Source organism: Symphalangus syndactylus, chromosome 6 (assembly GCF_028878055.3).
Source record: "Symphalangus syndactylus isolate Jambi chromosome 6, NHGRI_mSymSyn1-v2.1_pri, whole genome shotgun sequence".
NCBI lineage: Eukaryota > Metazoa > Chordata > Mammalia > Primates > Hylobatidae > Symphalangus > Symphalangus syndactylus.
The window spans coordinates 91,921,226-91,942,350 of NC_072428.2; the positions used below are offsets into that span (position 1 = coordinate 91,921,226).

The window sequence follows — 21,125 nt, forward strand, 5'->3', positions numbered from 1 at the left end:
TAAAAATTCAAGGCTTGATAAACCACCATCTGTAAGGATAGTCAAATTGCTTCTTGTTTTTCTTTCCAGCTCAATTTTATTTCTGACAAAGTGGCTCCAATGAAAAAACTTATCTTGCGCTAAAATGAAATTAAGCCTGCTTGAAATCGGCCATTACATATGAGCCCTAAATGCTACACAAATTGACACCAATCAGTTTGTTTTTAGGAAGGCATCCTGGGACTGTTTGCAGGAATAAAAATTCTTAGGCAGGCTTTATCAACACCGATGAGGGCTCAGATGGTTCCAAATAGTCTCATCTTCTGTCCTTTATTATCACAGCAGGAAAGATGCAGGGGTCTTTCACAACACCACGAGTAGGATGGAAAGGTTTTCTGCATCCTCAGCTGCCTCGTGGAGAAAGAAGCCTGCAGTAACCAGGAGCTTGCAGCTGGAGCTAAGGACATCATAGGCCCTCCACCACTCCACCCCCACCCTAAGTGCAAAGAGGGGCCTGTGACCCCAATTGCTCTAGGTACACCCAGGGCCACTGTCTGCCCAAGGCTCATGTTAATCAGCCCCTGCTTGCCTTTAGGAGAGCTCCTTTTACCTGGATGCCTTGGGGGCACTGGTTCTTGCACAGGGGGGTTATCCAGGTGACAGATCTACCAGGTTCTCTGTTCATCCTTCTCTAGGGCTATTGCTCTACTCATAGCATCTTCTGCAGGATATACGGGAAAGAAGTGATACACCTACACCTCTCCTTTTCTCTCCTTACAGGAGCTTAAGATAAAAGTTACCTAAAGGGGCCAAGCGTGGTGGCTCACACCTATAATCTCAGCACTTTGGGAGGCCAAAGTGGGTGGATTGCTTGAGATCAGGAGTTCAAGACCAGCCTGGGCAACATGGAGAAACCCTTTCTCTACAAAAAATACAAAAATTAGCTGGGCATGGCAGACACCTGTGGTCCCAGCTATTCAGGAGGCTGAGGTGGGAGGATTGCTTGAGCCCAGGAGGTTGAGGCTGCAGTGAGCTATGATCACTACTGTACTCCAGCCTGGGAAACGGAGCAAGACCCTGTCTTAAAAAAACTAAAAAGTTACCTAAAGAGGATAAAAGGGGACAATCTCTGGATGAGCCACTTAACTTCTGTGAACCTCTGTTTCCTCATCTGTGTAACGAAAACAGCAGAAGTATCTACTTCTTAGGTTTGTTATGAAACTTAAATGACAGAATGCATGCACAGCATTGAGTATGAAGAGCAAGCGCCCAGTGAATGTTAGCTGTTTTTTTACCATTATTATTATTATTTACAAGTGCTTACTATATGCCAAAAACCATGTTAGATGCTCATTTATTTTTTATGAAAATTTGCATAATTTTAATTTTTTAACAGATCTTTGGGATAGATATTATATCACTTATGATTGGAGAAGTTAAGTAATTTGCACAAAGCCACACAGCTGTTCAGTAGTGAAGCTAAGATCTATATCTACACTGCCTCACTCTAGATTTCAATTCTTTCCTATCCCTGGCATTGGTTGATACTGACATAACAGTCAGCTACTGAAATGGAATTCATTCAGTAGGTAATCCACCTCAGGTTGCTACTGGCAAAAATTTGGATAATATGCCTTAAAAAATACACACACACACACACACACACAAACGTGCGTTGGCCAATACCTGATGAAAAATGTTTTGAAATGTGAGACTTTAAAATAATATTCACCACATTGTATTCTTATTGTTTTTAAAGTAAAATTAAATTTAACACAAATTTACTGTTGGGCAAAACTTTTTGGAAGACACTACTAACAAAGAAGCTTTAGAATACAGTTTCTGTCTTCAAGGAATAAATCATTTAATTGTGAAAGAAAGACATAAAAAGGAGAGTAAACACATGAAGAAGCAAGGGATAGACTAAGGGTTTACTACAATAAAGTAAAAAAAAAAAAAAAAAAAAAAACATTCAGGCCATGATTAGATGTCAAATAAGAGGGTGTATTTTAGGAAGCAGAATACAGGCTGGGCTGAAGAGTGGAAGCCAGTGGCCAGATGGCCTGTTAGGATGATGCTGTAACGTCTCACTTTAAGGCAATAAGGGCTGAGGTCAACCTCGGGAGAGTGGGAATGAACCCGAGAGACATTCTGAAAAAACACTGAGGGAACTTAATGACTGATTATATAGAGAGATTAAGGGAAAGGAAGAGGTTAAAGGAGATTTCAGAATCCCCACACTGGGCAGGTCCAAACCTGCTTGTTCAATCTGTTCCCAATCTCAGCTATGGCATCACCATCCACTGTCACACAAGCTGGAGCCCTGAGGCTCTCTTGGGACCCCTCGTTCACTCACTCCTACCTCCACACATCTCCTCAGTCCTGCTGTTTCTCCCCTCCACTACCTCCACACATCTCAGTCCTGCTATTTCTCTCCTCCGCTACCTTCCAGAGCTGATCCCTCGCGCTCTGCTTTGTCCTGCCCCGTCCCATCTCTCACCTGCACAGCAGCCCTGCCTGCCACCATGGCTCCTCATCTCATCTCAAGGCCGCATCAGCACCCATGCCAAGGATCTAACACACACCTCTGCTGCCCAGTCTTCAAACCCTCCAGTGCGTCTCCAGCACCTGCACAGTGGACGCCCTAGTCCTGTGTATGTCCCGCAAATGCAGAAGCGCACCATGGCTTCCCCTGCTTCACACCGCACCTCACATCCTGTGTTTCAACCACGGAATCCATGTGGAGTCCCCCCAAATACCAGGCAGGAGGCACAGAACTTGAACAGGTGAATGAATGAGTGGATGTAAGACTGTAGGAAAGTCAGAATTATGTGGCTGATTCTAGAAAATAATGAAAAGCTTAGTTTGGGTGTATAAAAGTGAGATATTTCGGCCGGGCACAGTGGCTCATGCCTGTAATCCCAGCACTTTGGGAGGCCAAGGCAGGTGGATCACTTGAGGTCAAGAGTTCAAGATCAGCCTGGTCAACATGGTGAAACCCTGTCTCTACTAAAAATACAAAAATTAGCCTGGCGTGGTGGTACACAACTGTAGTACCAGCTACTAGGGAGGCTGAGGCAGGAGAATTGCTTGAACCCGGGAGGCAGAGGTTGCAGTGAGCCAAGATCACGCTACTGCACTCCAGCCTGGGTGACAGAGCAAGACTCCATCTAAAAAATAAAATAAAATAAAATGAAGTGAGATATTTGGTTTTTTCCTCTTTTCAAGGTAGGCAAGAGCTGGATGTGCTTCAAAGTAGAAGAGAAGGGACCACTTGAAAGAATGGCTGATTATTAAAGAAATAGGGAATGATCCTGTTGCTTATAATAAAATTATGATCAGCTAGTCTTCACCTAATGACCATTTCCTCAGGGAGGCCTCCCTGAACCCCTAAATAAGAGTACCTCCTCCATTAAATGCTTCTGTAGCACCTTTTGTCTTTTTCCCCCCAACTTTCTTTTCATCACATTTGAAATCACTTGTTCTATGTCTACCTCCTATAATAAGCTCCTTAAGGGCACATCACTTTGTCATAACAAATTAAACTTAAAACACAGCACCTGGCACAAAGTAGCTGTTCAATATTATTTAGCCACAAGATTAGTAGAATTTCTCCACCCTAAGAGTGAACGTGCTTCTACTTGTCAATACAAATAACATAGAAATTTGCTGATAAAACAACCTAAAACACCGCAATAAGTTGTAATCCACATGTAGTTTATTTGTTGGTATTCTGGGTTGACTCATCTGTTTAGGTAAGACGGAGGGATTGAGCATCAGTCTCCTGCTTAAAAAATCTCACTGGCAGCCCATTGTCTACAGGGTGAGGGTCCCACTCCTTGGTTGGCACATAGGGTTCTCCCCAGCTTGCCTTCTGAGCCTCCACCTCTTCCACCGCCATCCCATGCACCCCTCCCCCTTCCCACAGCAGCCCACTGAGCTCGGCCCTTGTTGATCCCACTTTCTGGGATACTCTTCCCTGCTCTCTGCATCTAGTGGACTCTTATTCTCCCTTCAAACTCAAACTCACACTTTCCCTAAGGCCCATATACAGAACAATCTCTTCTCTTCCCGCCCACTCCACAGCACCCTGTACTTCCCTCTAGAAGTCTAGAAATTTGAAATAGTACCATGAGTTCCCTGAAGGCACTAACTGTGTCTTGTTCTTCTTTACTTCTCCAGTGCCTTGCACAAGCCTGTATAAAAATTAGTAGTTTCTTTTTTCTTTCTTTTTTTTTGAGACAAGCTCTTACTCTGTTGCTCAGGCTAGAGTGCAGTGGCATGATCATGGCTCACTGCACCGTTGATCTCCTGGACTCATGTGATCCTCCCACCTCAACCTCCACCCACCATCGCACCCGGCTAATTTATTTTTTGTAGCAATAGGGTCTTGCTATGTTGCCCAGACTGGTGTTTTCTAGTGAATAAATACAAAACTCCGGGTCCTCCTTGACTGCTCTCTTTCCTCACACCCCACATTCAATCCATCAGCAGGTCCACTCTAGTCTATCTTCAAAAAGATATCCTGAATCCAACCCCTTCTCCCTACCTCCATCACAGTCACCCACATCCAAGCTACCATCATGTCTTGCCCAAGCTACCACAATAGCCTCCAGACTGCTGTTCTTGATTCCACCTGCAATCTATTTTGCACACAGCAGCTGTGTTGGGCCTTGTAAAATACCATTTCTCTGCTTGAAACCATCCAGTGGCTTCCATCACACTTGGAACAAAATCCAGACTCTCTCTTGAAGCCCAATATGATCTCACACTGCCTTCTACCTCCCAGTCCTCTTGTCATTCCTTGAACATGTCAAGCCCTCCCTCATCAGGATCTTTGCACTGTCTGTTACATTTGCCTAATCTGTTCTTAGCCCAAGTATCCAAATGACTTTCTCCTCCTCTGCATTCAAATCCCTGCTTAATATCACCTTCCCTGATTAGCTTATCTAAAACAACACCCACCACTTTCTATCTCCTTAACTTACCTTATTTTTCTTCATTGCACCAATCCATATCAGACTTTCTATTATCAACTATTTGTATATTAATCTTTGGTCTCTTCCAGTATGATAGTAAGATCCATGGAGACAGAAATGTTGCTTTCTTCACCGGCATATTTTCAGTGCATAGACCTGTACAACACAAAAGGTAGATGCTGAATAAATATTTGTTGGCTAGGCACAATGGCTTAAACATGCAATCCCAGCACTTTGGGAGTCCAAGGAAGGCACATCATTTGAGCCCCGGAGTTCAAGACCATCCTGGGGAATATGGCGAAACCCCATCTCTACAAAAAATACAAAAGTTACCCAGGTATGTTGGCGCACACCTGTAATCCCAGCTACTCAGGAGGCTGAGGCAGGAGGATTGCTTAAGCCTAGGAGGTCGAGACTGCAGTGAGCCGAAATTCTGCCATTGCACTGCAGCCTGGATGACTAAAGAAATAAATAATATTTGTTGAATAAAGAAGCTGGGTATTGGGTTCTAATGTGGAAAGATATGAATGAGAAGAAAGGGTTTTGAAAGATAAAGCTGGGTACAGTAAAAAATGTCTAAGGATATCCTTGCTGAAATACAATAACACAATTGGACAGCTCCAGGCACAAGGACTCTATTTTCACTAAGTCATTTTCTTTTTAAACAGCCGGAATTGTTAAAAAAAAAAAAAAAAAAGTGCGGGGGGTGGGGGGCTTTGTCCCCTGGCAACACACTGTTGGGGATCTGGTTGCACATCACTTATGAGGCCTTAGTCTAGAAGTGAATTAGTCATATGCCCGAGCCCTGCACATAGTTTACAGAGGAGACGAAGAGGTCAGGAGGAAGATGTTGAATATCCCAGAAGGTATGGATTTAGCTGGAGCCCAAGAGTATCCTCTGAGTAATTCATTTCCACTTCTTCCATCTTTGGCAAGATGTGGCTATTATCAGTTTCCATCATCTCTCCCGTGACATAAGTACTTTTTGATTAATTATTCTCATCCCTTTTCTCAGCTCTCTGCCACTTCAGACAGGGCTGTATTTCTGTGATGAAGAAGAACACGATTCTAGAAAAGCTTTGAGATTAAAGATGCCTTCTAAAGATTAAATAAAACCTCTTTAATTCAGATTCTTCTAACTCTACGGACTCAGAATTCATTATCCGTCTCATTGGGCTAAGGCTCATCTTGAGCCAATGGTGAGGGACACAGAGGCTTGAAGTTATAAAGCAAAGTAGTGGTGGAAATATTCTTTCCAAAAGGTATAATCAACTTAAAAAGGTTTCTTCACCCAGGTTTAAAAATACTTTATCAGCACTATTAAGTTTTTCCATTTTAAAAATTGAGTATTATTTACATACATTAAAATTTACCCTTTTTGGTGTAAATTCTATGAGTTTCAAAAATACACAGTTATATCATCACTACCATAATTAAGATATAGAACAGTTTCATAACCTCCTAAAATTCTCTTATCCCCCATTGTAGTCAAGCCTCCTCCTACACCCAGCCCTGGAAACCACTAATCAGTTTTCTCTCCCTTTAGTTTTGCCTATTTGAGAATGTCATACAGATGGAATCACACAGTATGTCACTTTTTGAATCTGGCTTCTTTCACTAAGCATACCTCAGCTGAAATTCACTCACATGGAGTGTATAAGTCACTTGTTCCATCTCATAGCTGAGAACTATCCCATCGTACCACAGAGTGCTTATCCATTCACCAGTTGATGGACATTTGGGTGGTTCCCAGTTTTTGGTGATTATGAATAGTCACCATAGAAATCTGCATACAGGTTTTTGTGTGAACACAGTTTTTATTTCATTCAGGTGGATACCTCAGAGTAAGACTCCTGAGTCAGATGTTAACTAAATGTTTAAGGATCTACCAAACTGTTTCCTAAAGTGGCTACTCTACCATTTATTCCGAACAACATTGTGTGAGAGTCTTAATTGCTCCACGTTCTTGCCAGTTATTTTCAGTTGTGTCATTGTTGTTTAATTATAGCCATATAGGTATGCAGTGGTACCTCACTGTAGTTTTCATTTTTATTTTTCTACTACTGACGTTGAACATAAAAGATGCTCTTTTATGTGCTTATTTGTCCGTTCGCATATCATCTTAGTAAATTGTCCATTCGATAATTGGATTCAGGCTGGGTTCAGTGGCTCATGCCTGTAATCCCAGCACTTTGGGAGGCCAAGGTGGGTGGATCACAAGGTCAAGAGATCAAGACCATCCTGGCCAACGTGGTGAAACCCCGTCTCTACTAAAAATACAAAAATTAGCTGGGCGTGGTGGCATGTGCCTGTAATCCCAGCTACTCTGGAGGCTGAGGCAGGAGAATAGCTTGAACCCGGAGGTTACAGTGAGCTGAGATCGCACCATTGCACTCCAGCCTGGTGACAGAGAGAGACACCATCTCAAAAAATAAAAATAAAAATAACTGGATTCAAACTATTAATTTAATGGCTAACGTGCATATAACATCCATATAGATTATTTCATTTGCTCTTTACAACTCTGAGAAGGAAGTAGGGCAGGTATTGTTCCACTTTACAGGTGAGAAATTGAGGCTGAAAATGTTACATGACTTCCCAAGTTCACACCAAGGGGCAGAATTAGAGGTGGAAGCCAGGTCTCCCAGTCGCCACTCTCTACCACAAGTTGCTGACTTGCTTCCTAAAGACAAGTAGGACAAATCTTGACTCAGCAGGACTGTGAACAGTCAGCTGAGGCTCCAAGTGACTGAGTGCCCTAGAAAAAATTATGGAAAGGTAAAGCTTGTCCTTCCCTGCTGTGTGACAGATGCTTCCAACACCCTTACTTCAGCAAAACTTCCTATGCTTTATCTCCCTTCTTTGGAGTCTTAACTCTCAGCTACCAATACTTAAAAACACAGTCTAGTGAGCAAATCTCTGACTTCCTTGCCTTTCTACCACCAGAGTAGAGATTTCTGCACTTTAATGGGGCCTTTGAGAGACACCACTTCTTCATGCAGTGGTTTTCAACAAGCAGTGGTTTTCAACACGCAGTGGTTTGCAGACTGTTCTGTTAGAGCCTGGAGCATCCCAAGAAATGGCCTAAAGGGCCTCTGTGGTTGGGAGTCAGGGTGGGTGGCAGCAGGCTTTGGGTCCTACTCGACTAACCAAAGCAGTTCCATTTTTATCTGTTTTACATATTGGGCTTTCATTTAAAATCATATTTGAGAAGGAGGATGTGTTGTTTTCTAAACAGGTTTGAAAACCACTGCCTCAAAGCTTGTCTTTAAATATTTGAGGGGAAGAAGGTCTCCAAGCATCATTCAAACACTTAACACATGCTTGAAATAAATGATCCAGCACATTTCTCATAGATTCTGTAATGCAGATTTTACTCATTCAAACTCATCCTTAGGCATCCCCACATTCCCAAACCAGTCCGGGATTTTTTAAAATCTTAGAAAATAGACCTGAGTTTCCTAACCTGTGCTCACACCTCTCATGAGTTATACCAAGATATTGCCCCCCTTAGCCCTCAGAGTGTTCAGAAAGGGTTTGGTATCTTCAGATCTTGATCATTTTCATGTTTACTCCAGTGCACTGTCATCCTTTTCTGTATGTGTCCCAACGTGGAAAAGTTTGGAAAACCTTATTAATATAACAGAGTACTATTTTGGGCTTGCGCTCTAGAGTTAGTCAGTTATCCTGATTCTCACTTACTAGCTTAGTGGTCCTGGCAAATTGCTTAATTTACCTCTCAGCTTCCTGATCTTTGAAATGGGGATAATAGCAATGTAGTTCTTTTTTTTTTTTTTTTTTTGAGATGGAGTCTCGCTCTTTCGCCCAGGCTGGAGTGCAGTGGCACAATCTGAGCTCACTGCAACCTCCGCCTCCTGGGTTTAAAAGATTCTCCTGCCTCCCGAGTAGCTGGGATTACAGGCGTGTGCCACCACGCCCAGCTAATTTTTGTATTTTTAGTAGAGATGGTGTTTTGCCATCTTGGCCAGGCTGGTCTCGAACTCCTGACCTCAAGTGATCTGCCTGCCTCAGCCTCCCAAAGTGCTGGGATTACAGGTGTGAGCCATAGTTCTTTGAACTGTTATGAGGATTAAAAGGTTATATACATATGTGATCCATGCAGCAGAGTTCCTAGTACATAGAAGGCACTCAGTAGATAGCCGCTCCATTGTTAACAGCCCCACCTATCCATGAGATTTGCCCTTTTGGCCATAGAGGGAGCTAAAACTTGCCACAGATTCATTGCTGCACCTTTGATTATGCTTTTAAAATGAATATAAATGTGAAGCTTCAATAAGCAAATACCATCACCATTATAAAAATTATTAACGTTCATAACATCTAGTCTATATCTCTGGTAATAAAAGTGAAACAAATACATGTTTGAAGGCCATTAACGATGGCTCCATACTTGGAAACAATGCTTCAGAAAGAGCAAATGCAAAGTAAAATAATTTGTTCTGCAATTTTTATGGTACTTTTGTTTATATTTTGTTACAAAAAGCAATCACCTTAGTGATGGCTGAACAGATGCAAATGAACCTTTATAGTTTGAACACAATTCTTAAAAGGTTTTTCTTTTGAATGCCAAATGACTTCACATTACTGTCCTTTGATCTACCTTAATCATTTTAGTATTTTCCTATAATATTCTAAATCAAAAGAAAATAGATTTCAATACAAACACACCAGTATTGTCTAACCCCAGACAACTGTAGGTTGCAACAGGAAAGAGTTTTTATAACAAATGACACTAAATTCATGGATCTTTTTACAGAATAATTATAGTCATTTGAGCAGTAAAAGTATTTATGTCTCAAAGTGACTCAGTGTCTCCAGTATCTAATATGAGTATTTTCAATTCAATCCAGCTTCAAGGAATGTCACTGTGAAGATATTTTTTTAAGTAGATAGTACTATCCCTGCCCTTAAGAAATCCAATTTTATTGTTCTCTGATTGCAGGTCATATTTTTTTTTTTTTTTTTGAGACAGAGTCTCACTCTGTCACCCAGGCTGGAGTGCAGTGGCGCGATCTCGGCTCACTGTAACCTCTGCCTCCCAGGTTCAAGCGATTCTCGTGCCTCAGCATCCCGAGTAGCTGGGATTACAGGCATGTGCCACCATGCCCGGCTAATTTTTGTATTACCGTGTTAGCTAGGCTTGAACTCCTGACCTCAGGTGATCCACCTGCCTTGGCCTCCCAAAGTGCTGGGATTACAGGTGTGAGCCATCGCGCCCGGCCTGCAGGTCATATTTCTATCATTTTCACAGATCAATGCTCTAATCATAGCGACTAAGTCCAAGGTTCAAACACAAATGGCGTTTCAGAGTCTCCATTAGGAATAATGATGGACCTGCTTCTGACAATCACTTTAGATGGAAGTTTCTGTTATACTGCCCCAGAAGAAGACATGAGCCCTCATTTCTCAATCAGACTAGCAGACAGTAAAGACATCCAGCACCAGTGTTTCAGCTGAGTTTGTAGAACATTACCCAATTCCAAAAGCCATTCAATGCCCCTTAGCTACCAGCTGTGTGGCCTTGAACAAGTTCCTTAACCTCTATGTCTCTGTTTCCTCATCCGTAAAATGTGTCAGTTTACATGTATTAACATGAGTTAATACATTTCAAGGCCTTCAAAAGTGCCTGGCATCTAGTAAGCACCTCAGTCAGTGTTAGCTATTGCCATTATGAGTAGTATCAATAGCAATAATGCTTCTATTATCTTCCTGACCACTCTAATCCAAAACGCAGTCGTTAGGCCCTGGGTCCGTGCCCTGTACTGAGAGTAGGAAATCAATGCAGGAACTCTTATTCATGGCTTTTGGAAACACCCCGCCTGAAGCTGGATGCCCTGAGGCCACTGGTGAGGCATGGGACAGTTGACAAAGTCTCTTTCCCCACCCCACCTCCAGCCCCACCCAAACCCCACCCTTGCCCACAGTCTCTGGCTCCCTTCTAAGGGTTTTCTTGTTTATGTTTTGTTATAAAAAGCAGTCACCTTGGTGATGGTGGAACAGATGCAAATGAACCATTATAGTTTGGGCACAATCCTTAAAAGATTTTTCTTTCTCAACCTCTGTGTCTTCAGCACAGGATAAAATTAACTCTCCCTTGATGTGGGTTATGCTTTCCTCTTCTGTACAAACGTTTGCTGGAGATAAGAGCCATATGGGAAAACCAAGAATACAGATACTTATTTACTGCAACAAGCAGTTTATTCCTATCAGGTCAGCTCTCTGGTTTTACCATCACTTTGGTTATATATCATAAACAAGCTGTTGAAACACAATATCTGTAGATGAGATTTTTTACCTCTGGCATATGAAGTGAAGGAGCACATTTTATTTTTTAATATTGCTGGGCTCCTACAAGATAATTTGAGAAACCATACATCTTTTAATTCAAAAATAATGGGGTGTATGTGATCTGTGTGTATATATACTGATATGTACTTATGGATTAATCAATCTGTTTTCTAGGAAAGATCCAAACTGGCTAGAACTGACAATAGGAAGGGTAAGAAACTTGATCCTAACTTAGGAGAGGGGCTTGCTTCTCCCACAGTGGAATATAAGATATTTAGAGTCTATCTTACCTGTGGGTTCATTGGAACATTTTCTGGCATGTTGGTTAATGACTTCCCAGGGACAGAGCTCCTTTAAGTAAAGCTATTACTGCATCATTAGAGCTCATAACAAGGGAAAGAACATCCATAAAAATTCGGAATTTGACTTTGCGCCCTGGGAATGCGAGCTTCTCCTCATCCCTGTCCATCCTAAGGGGCCTCCAATGAAAGCTGGGAACTCTTCCCAGTGTATTTCTGTGGCTGGCTTCCTCCTTGTTCACTCTCCCCAAACTTAGTCCATTTCCCCTCCCGCTTCACATACACATTACCATTTCACCACCATCATCCCTCTCAAAACTGATCAAAGCTCCAAACACAAACCTGTTTTTGACAGATTATACTTTAAATGAAAATCCTTTGCCCTGAAGTGTTTCCTCAAGTCAGCATTTGGTTTCAAGTCTTCCATTTCTATTTGTGGAATATATGTATTCACTCATCAAATATTCATCAAGCACTTATTTTTGTGTCAAGGGCTATGCTAGTTATTAAGTACACTGTGATAAGCAAGGCCAATGTGGTCATCGCCCTCATGAAGCTTACAGCTAGCATTTGAGACTGATGTGTATCAAATAAGCAAGCAAAAGTATAATTACACATTATAATTACTACAACGAAATAAAATCGAGAAGCTGCTGGGGGGGGTGTAGTATCTACTGTAGATTGGAGTTCTCTGGGATGATATTAAGAGTCCTGAAGGATGAAAAAGAACCCATCATGTTCTTTTTAGATAGTTGTGGGGAAGGCTTCCTCCAGCAGAGAAGTCAACAATGATGTCCCAGAATAGAAAGTGAGCTTGGAGCATTTGAAGAACTGAATGAAGACCAGTGTGGGTAGAGAACAGGCAATGAGGAGAAATGAAGCTGGGGAGGCTGGCAGGGGCCAGTCGTGCAGGCTTTTTTAGGCTATGTTAAATCATTTTGGATTTGGATCTAAGAGCAGTGGAGATCCATTGAGTGTTCAAGCAAGGGAATGGCATGATCTAATTTACGTCTCAAAGAGATTGCTGTGAATGTTATACAGATAATCACTGGAGGTAGGCAAGAGTAGAATGAAAGAAGAGTGGGTTCTTGTAGCCCATGTGAGAAATGATAGCTTGGCAGGCCAATCCCTTGAGTAGGGTAATTAGGTTAGTTGCCCTGGGGAGGGTATGTGGTTCACAGTAGACTATACTTCTCTTTTCTGACTAGCACTGAAATTCATTTTCGAAATTTCTGTCTTCAACAGTATCCCCAAGGGTTTATGAAAGATGTCCACACATGGCCCTCTTTCAGTTGTGTCTTCAGCAGCCCACATTGGTTGCATTCTTCCAGGAAATCCCTATATTTTGAATTAGGGCGGTGAAAGTGAAGGTGAAGATAAGTTGACAGAGTTCATATATATTTGAAGATAAGACTAATAAGTCTTGCAGATGGGTTGTATTTGTGCAGTAAGGGAGAGAAAGGAATCAAGGATGACTCCAAGTGATGACTGTACCATTCACCAAGATGGGGAAATAAGGGACAGAGTGCAGGATAGGCTTGGGGGGAAAAGATTTCTATTTGGACTTGTTAAAGAAGCCAATGAACTGTCCAAGTGGACATCAAGAAGGCAGATGGATATACAGTGTACAGCTGGTAGAGCTCAGCAGAAACAGTTGGGAGTATTGTTGTATAAAAGCTGCATGAATAATGAAAACACCCAGGAGGGAATGCAGAGAAAGAAAACTATGTAAGACCAAGCCCTAAAGAAGTCAGGTAAAATAAGAGGAATCTGCAAAGTAAATTGAGGAGAAACTCCCAGAAGTAGGATAAAAAGCAGGAGAATGGGGTGTCCTGACAGCCAAGAGTCCAGTTTGTTAATGGAAGTAGTCAGCTGTGAGAAAATGTGGTTGAGATATAGTCATCCTTTAGTTTCTGGGGGATTGGTTCCTGGACCCCCACAAATATCAAAATGCTCAGATGCTCAAGTCCCTTATATGAACTGGTATAGTATTTGCATATAACCTACATACATCCTCCCAAATACTTTAAATCATCTCTAGGTCATTTATAATACCCAACACAATGTAAGTGCTATGTAAACAATTGCTGTACTGTGTTTTTAATTTGTATTACCTTTAATCGTTGTATTGTTATTTTGTATTTTTTCCCAAATATTTTCCATCCTCATTTGGTTGAATTTGCAGATGTAGAACCCACGGATGCGGAGGACCAACTGTGTTAAGTTGAATACAGTGTCCTCTGGATTTCACATCAGAAAGGTCATTGGCGACCTTGACTAGAGCAGTTTCACCAGGGTGGTGGTGGAGAGGGCAGGCTGAGGAAGCTAGTTTGGAATGAAAGGATTTTCCTTCTTAATTTCAGCCACTGGGCCTGGGGACATTGGACAAAGGGGCTGCATAAATCCCAGCAGGCCAGATATGGCTGATTTCATCCTTCTAGGATGGGTCTCTATTATTTCTAATTGTAGTTAGAGCATCTCAGAACATGAATGATGCTGTGTAGCACATCTTCCTTGGCAACCACCTCATAAATAAACATGATCACACACTTTAGCCAATGCCCAGGTCCAAAAAAGGAGAAAGGGAGGCAAGGAAGGAAGGAGGGAGGCAGGGAAACAGGTAGGCAGGCAGGGAGGCAGGGAGGCAGGAAGGAGAAAAACATTGTCTGAAGGAAGCAGAACTGAATTGAACTCTTCTGGTTATTATATGTCAAGATTTCATAAAAACTAGATTTTCCAGTCTTAGAGAAGGGCTCTTCCTGTCCAGCACAATCTGTGTCACCTTGCTGAGGCAGGTGATAGGGCAAGGTGGGATACGGGCTGCCTGCTGAAGAGGCCCCTTGTGCTTTACAGAGCTTTGCAGGCTCGTGCCTGGACAGACACATGTTTGGTACTGAACTGAAGAGTTCCTTTGCGGAAAAATGAAAATATTCAACCACTCATATAGATATCCATCTTTAAATCACTTTATGATATAGTAAATCTTAATTTCTTGTTAATATTTTTAATCCGTAATGACTTGGAACATTTTAGCTTTTAGTTATTCCCACTGTTAAGTGTTTAATGATCTATAAACAAACTCTTGAGAAACTTTTATAAGAGGAATCTTTGTGTTTTTTTTGTTGTTTTTTTTTTTTTTTTTTTTTGAGACGGAGTCTTGCTCTGTCGCCCAGGCTGGAGTGCAGTGGCGCAATCTCGGCTCACTGCAAGCTCTGCCTCCCGGGTTCACGCCATTCTCCTGCCTCAGCCTCCGGAGTAGCTGGGACTACAGGCGCCCGCCACCACGCCCGGCTAATTTTTTTGTATTTTTAGTAGAGACGGGGTTTCACCGTGGTCTCGATCTCCTGACCTCGTGATCCGCCCGCCTCGGCCTCCCAAAGTGCTGGGATTACAAGCGTGAGCCACCGCGCCCAGCCTATAAGAGGAATCTTTGAATTTGTGAATAATGTCACCTTTTACGATATGAAAAATCACTGGAGGGAAAGAAAAGAGTGTCTCCCTGAATCTCAGAAGTAATTTGAAGCCAACTAATGATGGATGGATTAATATTTTTTCATTTTTCTGGATAGGAACTCTCCAGTTCAATGCCAGATATGTAGTAAGATGTTCAGAAATAAATGCTATGTCTTCTGCTTAAGGACAAGATCTGGTTCCTGTCGGTTGGCAGTGGCCACTGTTCATGCCCATTTCACATACTTTGATCCTATTTGCAAGGTAACATCTTGGGACAATTTCTAAGTAAAAAGAGTAAAGAAACTCAAAATTTTACTCCCAACTGGCCCATTTTGTAATCTTGGTCAAGTTACTTAACCCCTCTCTGCTTCAGTTCCTCCTTCAGGAAATGGTGTGAGTAATATCAACCTCCCTTTATCTAAGAAGTAATTTGAGGCCAGCTAATTAACTCTACCATATGTGATGTAATGAGGGGAAAAGAGCTATTAAAATGTGAAATATCATTACCATGGTCCAAGTCAGAGATCACTCTTGCACAAGCTACCCTCTAGTTAGGCCTTTTGAAGACCACTTTTTAACTCTTCTAAGCTGTATCTCACTAGATGGGTGGATTGCCACCACCTATCATTTGTTAGTCTGATTTTAAACTCTAACCCACCCAAAAGTAGAACACATTCTCATTTTCATTGGATATATTTGCCTTTGAGGATTTCAGACTATTCCTTAAAGTGACCAAGGATACCTGAGGTGTAGCAAAACAACACCTGGGAATCACAGCACCTGGAAATGACTGCCTTATTGCACTTATTCAAAACCTCACGTGCAAGGGTACTAGTTAATGAGGCGGCTTCCACAGGAGCCCAATCCATTAGTAGGCAGCAGCTGGGGTGCAGAAGAAAAATATGATTGACCCTCCCTTTGCAAAGTGCTTTCCCTTAGAAAGTGTATGTCTCACATCCGTAAAGTTGGATATTTTATCCCCATCTTATAAAGGAAGAAATTGAGGCTCAGAGAGATTTAGTTGTTGGTCCAAAATCACGTCGCCAGTAAATACATGCCAGAGCCAGGATTAGATTCCAGGACTTCTAGGATTTTACCATGTGAAAATGATAATGGACATCAGTGTATGGAAGAAGGAAGGTTAACATTATGCCCAAAATGTTCCATTCGAATTTCACATAGAATGAGACACGTTTTTGATTTGCCATTCTGAAGATGGCCAGAATTATGGGGAAAACCAATGCCACTACCCTTTTCCTCTCCTTATTGCTTTATAAATCAGTATCAAAGGTACTATGTAAGAATCCTCAAGTTTCAAACAAAGTAGACCCTGGACATTAATGGACTGAGTATGCACAAGTATCCCTGACAGCCTCTGACACGTTACAGAGGCAAGAACTTGAATCACATGCACTGAGGTTGCTGTGTGGGACTGAATCTTTTAGCTAGTGAGGGAGGCTCACCTGGCACCCAGAATTCAAATCTATCAATGTGGTTTCTTTGTTCTGCACTCATGACCATATACCAATTCTGTGGAAGAAAAATTACACTCTAGAATATCACAAAATTTGAGCATTTCCAAGGTCATGAGACATATTTCTTACAAATATCAAGGATTCACAGTAACTGGATTTCCCTGCTTTCATTTCCCCTTAGTGGCCAGAAGCTCCAGGGAACTGTTGTTGCTCACAGTTGTAGCTAACTCATCTCAGATTCCTAATACATCTGTCCTTCTACTTGGCTTCTGACCAGCTGTTGCTTTAAAAAAAGTCATCTCTCATTTTAATCATTGTTTTATATGTGTTTTGTTGTTGTCAATTGTCTTAAATCCTTTTTGGAAGTAGGTAACTTAAATCCTAAGTAAATGTTGGAACTAGACTTCCTAGAAAGAATTATCTTAGTCCTGGGGCCTTCCATAATGTTAGAAGTACTAAAAAGAATTAAGTTCCATCCGGACTTGGCGAAGAAAAAAAATGGAATTAAGGACGATTTTTTTTTTAAAATGATCGTTTTAAAATGTATTTATCCAAATTCTGAAACTGACAGCAGCTAGGAATATGCTTTGAGTGACACCTACTGGTTGAGAACGTCACTTCCCAACTTCGAGAGAACCCAGACCAGTGTTTCTCAAAGCTTGGCTCTAAACCAAGCTTGTCCAACCCGCCGCCAGCTTTGAATGTGACCCAACACAAATTTGTAAACTTTCTTAAAAGATTATGAGATTTATGCATGGACCTTTTCTTTCTTTTTTTTTGAACCCATCAGCTATCGTTAGTGTATTTTATGTGTAGCCCAAGACAATTCTAATGTAGCCCAAAGAAGCCAAAAGATTGGACACCCCTGCTAGGCCACCTTTTTCAGAATCACCTGGGTGCCTGATAAAAATACAGAGGACTTTCTGGGCCCCGTGCTGCTGAAACCTCCGGGCCTGCTCCTCCCGGGGAATCTGTATTTTTCACCACCAACCTGGTGATTCCAAGGTCTACTCGAGTTGGAGACCCATTTATTCAAGCGCTGTCAAGTGAGCTGTCTACCCAGGACTATCAGGCCCGAGAACACCCCCGGAAGTTAGCAGGGCCAAGGCGAAGGGATTAGGCCTGGGCTTCGCGTTGGCCTCCCCGGTCCACGGAAGAGGTTCGGGGCGTGGGGGCTAAGCGGGGTGGAGGGAACCCCCAAATCCCCGGGGGCGCGGCCGCTGCCCTCTCGGCAGTGAGGGTGGGGGTGGGGGCGGCGGTGGCTCCGGCCCCTGAGAGCAGTCGCCCCAGCTGCCTGCCCCTGTCCCCGGCGTAGAGAGGGCACGGGGACGTCCTGCGTGCCCCACTGCTAACGCCTGTGCTTCCCGTCCACAGACGAACCCGCCCCCTGGAGTTCTCCCGCTGCCGCCGCCCCAGGTCTGCCGGAAGTAGGCGTCTCGCTGGACGACGGCCTGGCTCCATTCTCTCCATCACATCCAGCCCCACCCTCCGACCCTTCCCACCAGATAAGCCCAGGCCCAACTTGGGATATCAAACGGGAACACGACGTTAGGAAACCAAAGGAGCTTTCAGCCTGCGGCCAGAAGAAGCAGCGCCTCGGGGAGCAAAGGGAGCGCTCGGCGAGTCCGCAGAGGGCCGCGCGGCCGAGGCTCGAGGAGGCGCCCGGCGGCCACGGGCGGCCCGAGGCCGGCAGGCCCGCCTCGGAGGCCAGGGCGCCCGGGCTGGCGGCGGCAGACGCGGCGGACGCGGCGCGGGCGGGTGGGAAGGAGGCGCCCCGTGCGGCGGCGGGCTCCGAGCTCTGCCGGCGCGAAAGCCCGGGGGCTGCGCCGGCGTTCGCCGGCCCGGGCGGCGGCGGCAGCGGCGCGCGGGAGGCCGAGGGCAGGGCGGGTGCGCGTGCGGGTCCCCGGCCGGGCCCGCGACCCCCGGGGAGCGCCCCCGCGCGCAAGGCCGCCGTCGCGCCGGGGCCCTGGAAGGTGCCGGGCTCTGACAAGCTGCCGGGCGTCCTCAAACCCGGCGCCTCGGCCGCCAGCAGATGAGCCACGCGGCCACGGCCAACCCGCCCGCCCCGGCGCAGGCCGTTCTTCTTAGGTTACGTCTCACGGCGTTTTAATTTATTTTCACTGTCACACGCATAGATCCACGAGGCACCAAGGCCTGGGAGCGTCGACGTGAAGTCCCACGTGTCCGGTGTGCTTGGGCGGCATCGCGTCAACGCGCAGACCTAAACTGATCCTAAAGCCCCCGGTTCCCTTGTGGGGGCTTTGGCAGCTATGGAAGAACCAAAATAACGTGAAGAACATCACAGAGAGACAGTGCAGTGTAGCTTTAGTTTAAGAAAAAAAAATATTCCTCCCCACTGCATGAAGGATTTGGATGTCATCCAAACTTTATATCAAGAAACATGACAAAGAGCAATCACAAACTGGAATATCGCCTTAAAAATCAAACTGCACGGAGCAAGCTGAAACTGAGACAAGATTATATCTTTTAATTGATCTAAAGCGTTGTAAATAAATTGTTCTCGACATATCTAGACAGGGGTTAAAGGGTTTCTTTGACACATTCGGAACCGTTCACCCATGACATGTTTCCATGGCTCACCCTTGGCATCCATCCTCGGTGTTAGCAGCAGCGTTCCCTGCCTCCTGCAGGATGACTTAGAAATCTAGTGAGTTTCTTGGTGTGATGCCATTTTTATTGCCATTTCTGTGATCAAATCATATTTCTGTACATTTTCAGTGGTAGAAAAAAAGGTTTTAAAAATTGTATCCTAGGGAACAGTTTGCCATAAGTCAGAATTTTGCAGTTTAGCTCATAGATCTTAATTGGTTTTTCTCTAAAATATGAATTTTATAATTGAAGGACCACAATTTGTTTAATCAAGATAGGCAACGCTGCAGTTCCTTTATGAAGAGGCTTTTCTGTCGTCCCAGGCTAGCAGAGATGGATAGCTTCTTTGTCAGCAATGTGATTTCACTTACTTTATTGTCTTATTTTAAACCCTGTCTCCATGACTTCATTTGCACTTTGACAGAGCAGAGGCAGAGTATTTGTCTTATATTTCTCAGATTATAATATTAAAAAATTACAACCGATTTATTTTCATTAAAGAACGTCTTTTTAGCATTCCTTTCTGCTTATCCTTCTTTCTTTACCCTTTCTCCTTTTGTTTCCATTAGTTTTCTTTCGTCTTGTATTCTTTGCCACTTTATTTTGTTAGCAACTTCTAGATGTTTATCTTCATGGATCTGTGATTGACCTCCCAGTAAAATTCTAAGCCTTGCCTTTCTTCCCTGCTGTTTTAGCATTTCTTTGTAAAATGTTAGCTTCAATTAATTAGCCATTGGTACTTACTGTAGCTACACATATTAAAAGGCAAAGTGTTTCTGAAGGCAATTTCTTTTTAATATGCCCTGAATGAATGAGGCTTCATCCTTCCCATATTCTAACTCTTTACAGGAGTTCAAATGCAAATAAACTTCACCTCCCTGCCCTTGTAGTCTAAAAAGTAAAAGGGGCGATCAGGTCCATCTCAAAGGTCACAGGTAATAGCCTCCCTGGGCTGATCATTCCCTCTCCTTGTAATTGCAGTATCCTGAGTAGCAGTTTAATTTTCATCAAACATCAGAGTAGTTTAGTTGTTTGACAGGAGGAGAATAAGGTTGAAAGCCTTAAGTGAAGGATCTTGCAGCTTGTAAAAGCAATTTCCAAAAATGAAACCCATTCATCATAAACAAAAGCACAAACACATGTAGCAGTTTATAATGCTTTTGGTTTAATCTCAATTAGTCTTTCTCCCCTGGACTAGAAATCCCAGTATAGTTTGCCATTAATTTATTGAATCTGGTTTTGGACAATGCTTCTGTAGTGTAGCTGCACGTCCTGGTACTGTATCCTCTGACTTTATTTTCCATGTATTACAAAAGGAAAAAAAATTGAGATTACACTGGCATAAACTCTAATTTGCACAGTTCACAGCTACTACTTGTGCAGTAATTGCTTTATGCGGCTGTAATCCATAACCTGTGAAGACAGCACATCATCTAAATCCCATTCCAAATAATATTTGTGTAGTGTTAGCTGTGAATTTACCCTGTACAGCTGTATCTCTATAAATATAATTCCATGTATTAATAGTCACAGAAAGACTGTAAGTGAGCAACTATTTTTATGAAACGCACCACTATGGATAAATTAACTTTTACAGAAATCTTGTTTACTGTATGATATTCTAAAACACTGTCAAATAAAATATATATCCAAAAACCTTTTCTTTTTCCAACTATATAGGCTGTGTGTTAATTTGAAAGAGATTATTACTGGGGGATAACTTAGCTTTTCAAAACTGCAGTTTTCTTCGATTTTTTTTTATTTTTCGAAGTATAAGTTTTAATGCCCCAAATAGGACTTTTTTGAAACTTGAATCTAAAAGCAGTGGCATTACATGGGAAAGATCGCTGGCTTTTTTGGCCTAAGTAAACAGTTTTCTCAGTCTTGTTGATATTTGCTTGTCAGGTTACTACATCATTTATGAATTGGCTGTATATTTCTGTTGCTTGCTACATTGATTGATACTTTACCTTTTTTCAAAAAGGATTTAAAGTATCCATCTGTAATAAATTCCATCACAT

The 21,125-nt window shown here is 42.9% G+C and overlaps 1 protein-coding gene across 11 annotated transcripts in view; it reads left to right on the forward strand.

Annotated features, from left to right (window-relative positions):
* Positions 1 to 20,779, forward strand: part of MAGI2 (membrane associated guanylate kinase, WW and PDZ domain containing 2) — a 1,470,566-nt gene extending 1,449,787 nt beyond the window's left edge. For 8 of the 11 annotated variants that reach the window (XM_055283428.2, XM_055283421.2, XM_055283424.2 and 5 more), the window contains one exon: positions 17,869 to 20,779. In XM_055283428.2, coding sequence (XP_055139403.1) covers positions 17,869 to 18,530 — 662 coding nt within the window. In that variant the 3' untranslated portion in view covers positions 18,531 to 20,779. Of the gene's footprint in view, positions 1 to 11,441; positions 11,479 to 17,868 lie in introns of all 11 variants that reach the window. The other 3 variants (XM_055283431.2, XM_055283430.2, XM_055283432.2) reach the window with 2 other exon arrangements.
* The last annotated feature ends 346 nt before the right edge of the window (positions 20,780 to 21,125 follow it).